We start from the raw sequence: 13894 nt of genomic DNA on the forward strand, positions 1-13894 counted from the left end.
CTCGGATAAACATTAATTGAAAAACACACATACACACATACACACATGTAATATACTCTCACAGACACACACTCAAAGACAAACACAGACATACCAACACATGTGTTATGCTCTAGAACTATCCAAGATATATCACCTTTACAAGTTCTTTACCAACATACATTCTCGTTTTTTACTAGTTAACACTAGGAACATCTTGTTGTCTGTTTGTTCATGGTAGGATTTATTTGCATCCTATTACAATATGAAATGTTTACAGCTTGAGACGGGAGTATCTGAAAACCTTTCCTTTTCTTTCAGGTATCGCAGCTTTGTGAGACCCCGCTACAAAGTTTCTTACAAGACAATCTCTGACATGGAGTGGAGATGCTGTCATGGATATTCAGGGGACGACTGTATGGAAGGGCCTGCAGGGGGCGCTCAAGTCACCACTACAAGACCAAGACCTAAACCTGTACGTCCCATTCCATCTGGATCCAATGCTGGAAACAGCCTAAGTGGCTCTGGAGGAGAAGGTGGGTGAGACACTAAGAACATGTTTCCCTTTGACTAGATGAACTGCACCCAAAAAATTGCTCTCCATCTAATAGTTCAGCAGAACACATTGTTTCTGGGTTTCAGGGGTGCCGTACTGACAGCTGATCACTGCCTTCCTGGCATTACTATTAAACATGCTATCAGTGAGCCCCCAGCAGGCCATCAACATGCCCCACAGCTGGCCGCCAGCGTGTCTTACAGCGGAGCATCAGCGTGCCCCCGGCGGGCCATCAGCGTGCCCTGGGCGGGCCATCAGTGCACCCCCAGCAAGCTTGGCACACTTTTATCGATTGGCACACTTATATCATTCATAGCAACCAGTGTATCCCACATAAGGCAACCGGTCTTAGAAACCTTGTGACGTCCTTGCCTGGACGTTCGCCACCGGCTCCTGGAGGAGTGGGGAGGCTAGCTTCCTGAAAAGGCTGGTAAGAAGACTTGGTTATTTGTACTGTTTGGGAACCGAACAAACTCATGTACTGCACACCACCTCTGTGCTTGTTCACCCCTGTTAACCTCTCCTGACACGTCAGTTATCGTGGGTTCTCATTGTGCTGCTGGGTTGCAACTGTGTCGACGGACATCTTGTTCGCAAGAATGCAGGTAGCGGTGCTTGGGCATCAATTGCATGGAACTAAAAGCAGACACTGAAATTCCCGAACACCACTGAACTTTGACGCACGCTTGTGTGACGGACCGCCGGGCTCCCCGAATGGGTACCTCCGTCAATCGCTGCTTCCTAGTACTTTTGAGCCCCATAAGCACTGCACTGGAAAACCATAACCTCCGTAAACCCCACGAACCACCGCAGCTTGGTTGGGGTCTCGCTGTCATCCACCCACCCTGGACCCAAGACCATGATTCAGCTTTCAGTGGGTAGACCTCTCCTAGTCCAGAGGGCATAGCAGGAACAGCTCTTAGAAAAGCTAGTGATTATACTGTGTATTGTGATTATAGCAATCATCAGAGTGTGAATCCCCCAAACATGAGACAAGACTTCATGAAGGGGTAAACGAATCTCAGTTTAATGGGAGCCACACTTATCCTTATATGACAATCCCCATGCAAGGGGTACGCCCACATGGGCCTGATGGTAGACTGATTTGTAACTTCACAGACCAATAACAATAAGGTTCTGTGGCGAGATTGCTCTCGTCACAGGCATGATACTCCCACACACAGCACACAATCCCTCCCCTCTGCCTTGGAGATAATTGAATAAGTAACTGCACTAATTCTAATCCAATTATCTCCAAGCACAGAAAGTTTTTTAAACACCCCAAAAGTACCCTAAAATACATAAAACCCCACAAATGTTACATCCCCTGATAGCCCTGATCTGGGTGACCAACATATCCAAAAATCACCCAGATCAGTTCAGGGGTTCAGAAATTTTATGGAAGTCATAGTTTTTACAGACCGCACACATGGTCCCATAGCCGAAAACAGTTCCATAGAATTATGGCTAAGAGCTGCTGAAGGACCGACCGGAAAACCGTGAAGTTTTCATGCCGAAAATAGTTCCAGGGCATACGCAGCTGTAACGGCTACCCCAGTGTCGAAGGCTAGGGGAAGGTACAGGTCAGCGGTGTTCGTTCAAATGTGTGGCTGATTTCCGTTCTAGGGATTTGACGGCACACACCGCTGACCACGTCCGACTGGAATAAAATGCCCGCCGCCACGTGTTCGATTGTCTAATGGCGGCTGTAAAGGATTTTTATGTACTTACCTGTGTGCCTTCGGTTATGTCCTCTCCCTGCTGTGTAAATTTGTATAATCGGTTCGTTTCTTCTATGTATTTGATCAATGTATTCGTCTACCGAACAGAGACCACCCTGCGTAGCAATTAGAACTTGGAACATTGTGAAAACCGCAACTTATTTGCTCCTAGGTGGCCGCCATTTGGCATACGAACATGTGGCGAGAACAAAGGATGGCGGCCATCTTAAATCTCACGAATTGGGTCAGCGGGACTAACGCATGAATTGCCTGGAACTGTTTTCGGCAGGGCAACCATGCGAAGGCCCGGTCATCATGGAAGTCCCGGCTGGCTACTTTCCACCCCACGAATCAAACCGGCATTCGGGAGGTAGAATCTACCAAACAAGGGGAGCATTTACATATATAAAACTGTAACGTTCGTATGGTAGTTTTCGTGTGATTAGGCGCGAATGGAGACCGGCTCTTGCTGCTGATTCTATGGAACTGTAAAGCGGATACCACCACATGGCGAGCCGGTCAAACTTCCACACGATGCGACACGGAAACTACCGAACGGAATTTCGTGAGATTTAAATATGTGACTCCCATACCCTCAGCTACCCAGGGATGTAAATGTTATATTTGTATGTGTTGTAGAAAGTACTTTTTTTTTTAAATGTTGAAAATTGTAATGTTTCTGGCCAGCAGATAATTGAGTTTAGTATGTTGCTGAAACTCAATTATCTAGCCTGCCCCAGAGGAGGAGTCTGTTACTGTATAAATTAAATGCCTGTTGCTTCCAGCAAATCAGTCTTGTTCCAGCATTAAAGGGACACTATAGTCACCTGAACAACTTTAGCTTAATGAAGCAGTTTTGGTGTATAGAACATGCCCCTGCAGCCTCACTGCTTAATCCTCTGCCATTTAGGAGTTAAATCCCTTTGTTTATGAACCCTAGTCACACCTCCCTGCATGTGACTTGCACAGCCTTCCATAAACACTTCCTGTAAAGAGAGCCCTATTTAGGCTTTCCTTATTGCAAGTTCTGTTTAATTAATATTTTCTTATCCCCTGCTATGTTAATAGCTTGCTAGACCCTGCAAGAGCCTCCTGTATGTGATGAAAGTTCAATTTAGAGATTGAGATACAATTATTTAAGGTAAATTACATCTGTTTGAAAGTGAAACCAGTTTTTTTTTTCATGCAGGCTCTGTCAATCATAGCCAGGGGAGGTGTGGCTAGGGCTACATAAACAGAAACAAAGTGATTTAACTCCTAAATGACAGAGAATTGAGCAGTGAAATTGCAGGGGAATGATCTATACACGAAAACTGCTTTATTTAGCTAAAGTAATTTAGGTGACTATAGTGTTCCTTTAAGCTTTGACTCATGTGTGGATTATTTGGCGATACCAGCGATATTTATTCCTGTGGATTATTGGGAATATTCTTTTATGGGGGAAAAGGGAATATTGGACAGTGATACAAACTACTACCGTCACAACTGGTTGGCAGCGGCGGGATTTTCCTTTTTTTTTTCCTGCACCAAGATTCCAAGCAGACACTGGGGACAGTGAATGGGAGGCTGGTACACCCTGCTGAAACGGAACACATTAAAAGAACTGTTGGAAGTTCATGGAAGGACTGCTAGCAACAAAACTAAGCGGGTCATTATTGCTGAGTTAATGGAGCTAGACCGAGAGAACTTGGTTGCAGCAACACCAACCATTCAAGAGATGGAGACACTGGCGATTCGGGAGAATGAATCGCCAGCCAACAAGGAGATTAGCGTGGTTCGGTCTGAACCCAACAGCTGACATTGTTTTACAAGTAATGAACATTGAATCGGAAGAGGCGAAACAGAAGAGGGAAATAGAGCTGCAAGTGAAGCTGGCTGAGACCCAGCGGGCAGCAGCAAGCTCCCCAATCAGCGAACACAGCACAGCAGACACAAGGAAAATTCCTTTCAGTGCCTTTAAAGCCTTTAATAAGAAGGACTGCGAGATCGACAGTTATCTGGCGGATTTCGAGCGACAGTGTAACCTGCACAGAGTAGCTGCGGACGAATGGGTTTCGATATTGGCTGGGAAGTTGTCAGGCAAAGCCGCCGATGCTTTCCGGGCCGTACCAGAACAGGAGATCCACAGCTACGCAAAGGTTAAAGAGGCGCTCCTGGCTCGTTATGCAGTAACCCCGGAGTCATACCGTCAAAAGTTCAGAGACTCACGCAAAACGGACAAGGATTCCTATGCAGAATGGGCCTGCCAGTTATACCAGTCTGCATCTAATTGGGTCAACAGTAGCCAAGCTTCCACCGCGGATGACATCCTACAATTAATACTCCTGGAACAGATCTACGACCACATCCAGGCAGATATTAAAGACTGGGTGAGAGACCGCAGACCACTTTCTTTACCGGAGGCTGCCAAGTTAGCGGATGAGTATGCGGATACTCGCAAGACCACACGGGTCGCACCACGAGTCCAACCTCTTCGACCAGCGGTATCCTCAAACCCACCAGTGACCAGGTACCAACTGCCCAGCAAACCGGTAGCTTCCAACCCTCGCTACCCACGACAGGCTGACAACGAACTACGTTGCTTTCATTGTAAACAACCAGGTCACATCAAGAACAATTGCCCAATGGACGCCGCCGCCAGGTCCAATTGGACTCGGCCTGGTTTTCATCAACCCTCAACAGCAGCCCATTGTGTGGATTATCCAGTATTATCTGCCTGGGACGCCAAGGAGCTGAGTCAGGAAGAACCCTTGGGCACCCTATATGAAGCACTCCTAGTCCAATCCACCATAACTGACAATAGGAAACACCATTGTCAGCTGGTAATGGTCAACGGAAAGACAGCACGGGGCCTAAGAGACAGTGGCGCTACCATCACCCTGGTTCAACGGCATCTTATTGATAATTCTGAAAGACTGGGGAAATCTATTGCTGTGAGAGTGGCAGTCCGCGCAAGTGCATCTGGACTGGGGCGCTGGAGTTGGCAATTGTAACAGAGCTCTGTGTACTCCAACCGAGTACCCTCCGTTGATGGATGCTCCTAGCGCTCTCAGAGGACTCCAAGCACTGCAGACGACACCACAACCACCGCAGGCTCCACAACCGCCGTAGCTTAACTGGAGCCTCGCCGTCTTCCTTCCACCCTGGATCGGATTCTGTCCTCCAGGACCGTGTGGGGAAGACCTCTCCTCCAGGAGAGCGTATCCGGAACAAGCTCTTAAAAGAGCTAAGTGATTAAGCTCAGGGGAATATGCAGAGCATAGCAATCCCCAGTGTGATATAGCAGTTCCCTCCAATAACGAGACGAGGCTACGTATTGAGGGATCAAGAAGAGGTCTGAGGTGCTGGAACACCCAGCCTGGTTTTTATTACAAGTGTACACATACAGGCCACACCCAGGGGGAGGCATAAAATAACCAATAGTATCATGGGTGCAACCCACACATCCCCTCCCCTTAGTGTGACACATAATCCCATTATACATACAGTTAAAATATACTTTTTACACAACTTTCATAACTCTAAAACCATACATCACATTCACATAAAAATACATATCCACAATCAATCCATTCAGGGGAACAACATATTAAAAAATGGCATGAATCCGACCAGGGGTTCAAACGTTACTAAAAGTATCTTTTGTCCCTTACTAGCCGCATGGCAAACTGGTTTAGACAGGTTTTACATAGGCCTCTATCCTGGAGACAAAGAGGAAAGTAATCCAATTATCCAGGGCTAGAAGCAGACTCCATTAACCACATGGTTACAGAAAGACATAAAAACACTTTAAAATACAGAAAGTAACTTTTTATCCATAACACACAGACATTTCACATATCCCCAGATAGCTGGGATCTGAGCGCACAAAACTACCGAATAGCGCGCAGATCCTATTCACACTGTACAATTGCCATGGAGCTAAAGTCTTTCCCATAGTCTTTCATTATATGAATAGGCTCCATGGTATAGCTATCTGGGGTATCACATTACCATAAAGTCTGGTCTATAGTCCAAAGGCAAGAGGCGGGCAATCAGCCCCCTCCAAGGACACGTGGCGAGGTCGGTTTCGCCACCCCCAAATGTAAGTTTTACAGGGCAATATAGTCCAGGGCCATAGTCGCAGGGGAGGAGGCAGGCAAGCAGGCCTCTCCAGGACAAAGTGGCGAAGGGCACTTCGTCACAGCAATGTTCAAGTGGGTGTGATGAAAGAGTTACCCTCTGAAGTCATGTTGGGCAATGATATTGGCCCTTTGACTTCTGCTTTTGCATCGACGCCCCAACACGAGGCTCACGCAGTAACCACCAGAGCACAAAGTCGCGCTACCGAGAGCCATCCACCTCCTATAGAGACCCAGGTAAGCCAACATGACCTACCCTTGACTGTAGCGCCCCTTCCCTGGGATACCCCGGAAGACTTCGGAAGGGAAGTAGCCAGAGACTCCTCCCTCAGAAAGTACAGGGAAAAGGCTAGGAGGGGACGGGGGGGGGGTTAAAAAAGGAGCAGTTCGTCTGGGAAAAGGGTAATTTATACAGGCTCACCAAGACACGGGTCAACGCACCTGGGCCCCGGCAAAAATGCCAGCTGGTAGTTCCACGGAAATACCGGCGGGAGTTATTGAGGATTGAGCACGATGTCCCTTTAGCAGGACACATGGGAATACAAAGGACCTTACATCGGGTAACCCAGAACTTCGTTTGGCCTGGGGTATCCGATGATGTCCGAGCGTATTGCCAGACATGCAAAGCATGTCAAAGGATAGGTAAGAAAGGAGATCCCCCAAAGGCTAAACTAGTTTCTATGCAAATAATAGAAGAACCTTTCACGAGGGTACCCGTAGACAACATAGGACCCCTGGCCCAGCCTAGCCGCTCGGTAATCGCTATATCCTTACCGTGGTGGATTACGCTACTCGTTACCCCGAAGCTGTAGCCCTTTCTAATATCTGATGCCCTGGTCAAGATATTCACTCGAGTAGGATTTGCCAAAGAGGTTTTATCCGACCAGGGTACGCAGTTCACGTCCGAGGTGACTCAGCAGATATGGAAAGTCTGCGGAGTTAAATCCCTGACTAGTTCCCCATACCACCCCCAGACCAATGGCCTGTGTGAACGCTTCAACGGGACACTGAAGCAAATGCTGAAGTCGTTCACGGGGGCCTATAAAGATTGGGAGCGATTCTTGCCACACCTCCTCTTTGCATACCGGGAGGTGCCGCAGGACTCAACCGGGTTCTCACCCTTCGAACTACTGTATGGGAGGCGGGTGAGGGGGCCACTAGATCTTATCAAGGACCACTGGGAAGGGCAGACCGAGATAGAGGGGACCCCGATTGTGCCATACGTGCTGGAGCTGCAGGACCGCATGGGAGAATTGGCACAGACTGTACAGGAAAATCTCCAGGCGGCCCAGCAGCACCAGAAAGTGTGGTACGACCGACGGGCTAGGTACCGGAGCTTTCAGATCGGACAAAAATGCATGGTGCTAAGACCGGTCCGAACTGACAAGCTCCAGGCTGCCTGGCAGGGCCCCTATAAGGTTATAGGACAGGTGTGCGATACCACCTACACCATAGCCAGCTGCGAGGATGAAGATGTGAAGCGAACATTTCACATCAACATGCTTAAAGCGTATCACGAGGGGGCAGAGGAGGTGACTGCCATCTGTGCTCCAGGCGGAGAGGACACAGAGGCTTTGCCCCTACCTGACTTATTGGGGATAACGGAGAGACAAGGCAGATAGAAAAAGTTCAGGCTATACGCTTGCTAGAAGCCAAACAGGCCACGTTCTCCCAGGAGCCCGGGTATACCCCACTAGCCATTCACAAAGTAGAGACCCCAGGGCAGGCGCCCCTAAGGCAACCCCCCTACCGTATTCCCGAAGCTGTCCAAGACGGGATGCGGAAGACGGGATGCTTCGGCTAGGGGTAATAGACAGTCCTTGGGCCTCACCGGTAGTCTTAGTGCCAAAAAAGGACGGGACAATCCGTTTTGGTGTAGATTACCTACGACTTAATGACAAGACGGTCACAGACGCCTATCCGATGCCACGGATGGACAAACTGCTTGACCGTATCTCTGCAGGGAAGTATCTGACCACAATAGAACTATGTAAGGGATATTGGCAGATCTCCCTAGCAGAAGATGCAGTACCCAAATCAGCCTTCATCACCCCGTTCAGCCTATACCAATTTCGGGTTATGCCGTTCGGGATGAAGAAGGCTCCGGCCACCTTCCAACGGATGGTAGACCACTTGTTGGAAGGTCTCCAGGATTACGCGTGTGCCTACCTAGATGATATCGCCATCTATAGCAATACCTTGGAGGCACACCTAGAACACGTAGGGACAGTATTAGATAGGATCAGGGGGGGCGGTTTAACCTTGTAACCAGACAAGTGTCACATTGGTATGGCGGAGGTGCAATATTTGGGCCACCGAGTTGGGTGTGGTAAGCAACGGCCAGAGCCGGCTAAGATCGAGGCCGTTGCTGATTGGCCCACTCCCTGTACCAAGACGCAAGTCATGGCCTTCTTGGGAACAGCCGGCTATTACAGACGCTTTGTTCCAGACTATAGCGCCCTGGCCAAACCCCTGACAGACTTGACCAAAAAGAAGTTACCCCGACAAGTCCTGTGGTCCCCGGAGTGTGAGGTGGCTTTCCAAGCGCTAAAGAATGCCCTTGTTAATGCTCCGGTGTTAGCTACCCCAGATCCTAACAAAAGATTTATTGTCCACACAGACGCTTCAATGTTTGGACTGGGGGCAGTATTAAGCCAGATCGGAGAGGATGGAAGAGAGCACCTGGTAGCCTACCTGAGTTGGAAGCTGTTGCCAAGGGAGGTCAGTTATGCGACCATTGAAAAAGAGTGCCTGGCGTTGGTCTGGGCTCTCAAAAAACTCACTCCCTATCTCTATGGCCGTGCTTTCACCCTTATCACCGACCACAATCCGTTGGTCTGGCTCAACCGGGTCTCAGGGGACAATGCCCGTTTGCTGCGCTGGAGCCTTGCCTTACAACCCTATGATTTTACCATCCATTATCGCCCAGGCAAGCAAAACGGAAATGCAGATGGGCTGTCACGCCAAACTGACCTGGTATCAGACTAAAACTTTGAATTTCCCGACAACCCTACTGAACCAGGAAAGGTCCAACCGGGTCTGCCGGAGCAGGGAGAAAAAGGGGGGCCATTGTAAAGGATTTTTATGTACTTACCTGTGTGCCTTCGGTTATGTCCTCTCCCTGCTGTGTAAATTCGTATAATCGGTTTGTTTCTTCTATGTATTTGATCAATGTATTCGTCTACCGAACAGAGACCACCCTGCGTAGCAATTAGAACTTGGAACATTGTGAAAACCGCAACTAATTTGCTCCTAGGTGGCCGCCATTTGGCATACAAACATGTGGCGAGAACAAAGGATGGCGGCCATCTTAAATCTCACGAATTGGGTCATTGGGACCTACACATGAATTGCCTGGAACTGTTTTCGGCAGGGCAACATGCGAACGCCCGGTCATCATGGAAGTCCCGGCTGACTACTTTCCACTCCACGAATCAAACCGGCATTCGGGAGGTAGAATCTACCGAACAAGGGGAGCATTTACATATATAAAACTGCAACGTTCGTATGGTAGTTTTTGTGTGATTAGGCACGAATGGAGACTGGCTCTTGCTGCTGATTCTATGGAACTGTAAAGCAGATACCACCACATGGCGAGCCGGTCAAACTTCCGCACGATGCGACATGGAAACTACCGAACGGAATTTCGTGAGATTTGAATATGTGACTCCCAATACCCTCAGCTACCCAGGGATGTAAATGTTATATTTGTATGTGTTGTAGAAAGTACTTTTCTAAAAATGTTGAAAATGTTAATGTTTCTGGCCAGCAGATAATTGAGTTTAGTATGTTGCTGAAACTCAATTATCTAGCCTGGCCCAGAGGAGGAGTCTGTTACTGTATAAATTAAATGCCTGTTGCTTCCAGTAAATCAGTCTTGTTCCAGCATTAAGCTTTGGCTCATGTGTGGATTATTTGGCGATACCAGCGATATTTATTCCTGTGGATTATTGGGAATATTCTTTTATGGGGAAAAAGGGAATATTGGACGGTGTTACACACTACTATCGTCACAGCGGCCACTTCGACTACTTCGGCGGTATCCGAAGTGCTATATCAAACGTACCATTCCTTTGTACAAAACAGATAAATGGCCAGACATAGTCTTTGTTCTTAGGAAAATTCAATGTGGATAATGGCAAAAACAAACAAAAGGTAGAGGTTCCCAGGCTACATGGTAGAGGGTTGTTACAGCAGCTAAGTCCCCCTGAAGTCTATTCGCGGTTTTGGTCGATGCGAACAAGATGGCCACCACCTCCTGGTCGTCCATAGGAATTGTGGCCACCCAGACGAACACTTAGACCACAGAGGTGGAAATTGCAACAATGTATCAATTAAGCTTAAAAAGCTCCAGTTAAGTAAGTTAAAAGAAGTCCAATAGGACAAAAAAAGAAACAAAATGGACCACACACACAAATACATATAGTACTATATATAATACCAAAAAACACAAACAATAATTGATGAAAAAGTATATATATTAATAATGGCTAAAAATAGCCTTTGTAAGACAATATAGACAAGCATCTTTAATATACTATCGTGAAGATACAAAATAGGTAGTGAATGAAAAACGAGGTATCAAACCTCTGTATCTATAGCAACATGGTGCTGTGTCTATACAAGTGTATTATACTGGGGGTAATGAACCCCTTAATACTAACAACAGATTACAAGACAATAAATGTCTGTTCAGATACTTCTGCTGGGTGTCACTATATCTTTAGTTCTATACCATCAATGTGGGGTCAAATCTGCAGCTGCTACTACTAGTCTATATAGCCGCGCAGTTAGGAGGCTATTTGTACAAAAAGATGTGATAAAGGTATATGTACCCTATCCCTGATTAAGGAGTATTTCAAGGATTAGTATGTACATATTATCCACTACTTGGCAAAAATGCCGTTGGCAACATGGTCGCTGAGTACAACTGCAATGTTTTAGAGAACTTGTTTTGTATCATAGATTAAGCAATAAAGCTGTTAACAGTTTATTGACTGTATACAGATACATACAGAATGGTTTCATTTGCATATTAGGGGGAATACCGAGGGAAGGTCGATAGGCACTGGGCAGGTGAAATCAGCACTGGGTAATCGCTAACTCGTCATATTGTGCCTTCGAGGGCACCCCTTAACCCCACCAACAAAAACCCGCCCTGGACTGGTTGTAAACAAAAAGAATCCCCACCCAGAATATAAATTGAGATGGTATGATAATAATCTGGGTGAGATTTCTTTTTGTTTACAACCAGAACAGGGCGGGTTTTTGTTGGTGGGGTTAAGGGGTGCCCTCGAAGGCAAAACCTTTAGCAGATATATACATGTGGTGACCAGATCCACTATGTTTCTGTAGCGGAGAGCTGATTTCTCACAGCTATTCTCCACTTAAGATCCAAGAAAGGCTCAGGAACAAGTCATTAGTAAATCCACAGCAGAGTTTCCAGCAGGTAAAAAGGTACAGCAAAATCCCCACAGCACTCCCAATAACTGGACGACACACAGTTTCAGGAGTAGAACTGACAATCGTTTATTCCAAGGTTTCTTATAAAGCCTGCTCCCATGCAAGGGAGGGAACTACAGTAATTATGACAGTAACCAATACAGTGCTTGTTACCTCCCACACATCTCCTCCCCTCAGAGTGAGTCATAATCCCCTTAACTTGTACAGTACTTTACCCCAAACTTGGATGTACCCCTAAACCATCACATATCCTTAATATTAGGGTACCGCTAGGTAGCCCTGATCTGGGTGAATATAATATCCAAAATTCACCCAGATCGGACCAGTGGTTCGGTAGTTACAGGGAGGTGAAGTTTGACCGACCGCACACGAGTTGGTATCCGAAAAGGGTTCCATGAGAATGGGCCCTGCGGTCGGTCTCCGTTCGGCAGTTAAAACAGACATTTATAATTGCCATCCATACTTTAATTCACCTAGATAGTGATTCCCTCATTCGGTACTTTGTTACTACCGAATGGGGATTCGTTAGGTCTCTCCGTTCGGCAGTTACGGAGCTCTGGAGGTCTCAGCGGTGTTTGGTTGTTTGAGTGTCCGATTTGAGTACCAGACACTCGACGACCAAACACCGCTGAGATTTTCATGCGTAAGATGGCCGCCGCCACGTGTACGCATGCCGAATGGCGGCCACCCAGATACAATGTTAATGAGCCGGTTAACTTGCGGTTTGGAAAGAATGTGAACCTTAATTGCTGGCACACTTCTCTCCGGGGTGGTCCCTCCATTCGGTAGTTTCCATAAGCATATAGTACGGATGGAAACTACCGAATAACATACAATTCACACTTTAAATAGACGAATAGCAATTCAACACAGGCAAAATTATAACGAATATAGTCACACAGGCATTTTGCAGGACAGGCTTACTGCGTTCCGCTACACTGCTCCCCCTTGCCCACAAGCCGGCATACACAGTCTGATCCCACACGGATCGGCTTGGGGATGACCGGGGTGCTCACAGATCATTTCTCCAGATCAGTTTGTCGTGACAACCCGTCGGCGTTTCCATTTTGCTTACCCGGGCGGTATTGAATGTTAAAGTCAAAGGGCTGCAGCGCCAAACTCCAGCGCAGCAGCCTGGCATTGTCCCCAGCCACCCGGTTCAGCCAGACTAACGGGTTGTGATCCGTGAGCAAAGAAAAAGCCTGTCCATACAAATAGGGTTGCAATTTCTTCAAGGCCCACACCACAGCCAGGCATTCCTTCTCGATGGCGGCGTAGCTTACTTCCCGGGGTAAAAGTTTGCGACTGATGTAAGCCACTGGATGTTCTCCGCCATCGGCCCCGACTTGGCTCAGTACTGCCCCCAATCCAAACATAGAAGCGTCTGTGTGAACAAGAAAACGTTTAGTTGGATTGGGAGCGGCCAAGACAGGGGCATTAACAAGTGCATCTTTCAAGTGTTGGAATGCCTGCTCACACTCCGGGGTCCAGGTTACTTGGCGGGGAAGGTTTTTACGTGTCAGGTCAGTGAGGGGTTTGGCCAGGGCACTATAATTGGGCACAAACTTCTGGTAATACCCTGCTGTCCCTAGGAAGGCTAACACCTGGGTTTTAGTTTTCGGGGTAGGCCACTGTGATACCGCCTCTACTTTGGCTGGTTCCGGCTTTTGCTTACCACAGCCCACTCTGTGGCCCAGGTACTGTACCTCGGCCATCCCAATGCTACATTTCGCTGGTTTTAGGGTCAAACCAGCCTCCCTGATCCTGTCTAGAACCGCTCCTATATGGGCCAAGTGTTCCTGCCAGGTATCGCTAAATATGGCAATATCATCGAGATATGCGCAGGTATAGTCTTGGAACCCATCTAGGAGGCGGTCCACCATCCGCTGGAAGGTAGCCGGCGCGTTTTTCATCCCAAACGGCATGACCTTAAATTGGTACAGGCCGAATGGGGTGACAAAGGCGGACTTAGGGATGGCGTCCGGGGCCAAGGGAATCTGCCAATACCCTTTACACAAATCAATAGTGGTAAGGTATTGTCACGTCTAAACATT

The 13894-nt window shown here is 47.6% G+C and overlaps 1 protein-coding gene across 2 annotated transcripts in view; it reads left to right on the plus strand.

Annotated features, from left to right (window-relative positions):
• The window catches only part of EMILIN1 (elastin microfibril interfacer 1), a 112943-nt gene that overhangs the window by 37043 nt on the left and 62006 nt on the right, over positions 1–13894 (plus strand). For both annotated transcript variants that reach the window (XM_063441830.1, XM_063441831.1), the window contains one exon: positions 301–515. In XM_063441830.1, coding sequence (XP_063297900.1) covers positions 301–515 — 215 coding nt within the window. The remainder of the gene's footprint in view (positions 1–300; positions 516–13894) is intronic.

This window comes from Pelobates fuscus, chromosome 2, assembly GCF_036172605.1.
Source record: "Pelobates fuscus isolate aPelFus1 chromosome 2, aPelFus1.pri, whole genome shotgun sequence".
NCBI lineage: Eukaryota > Metazoa > Chordata > Amphibia > Anura > Pelobatidae > Pelobates > Pelobates fuscus.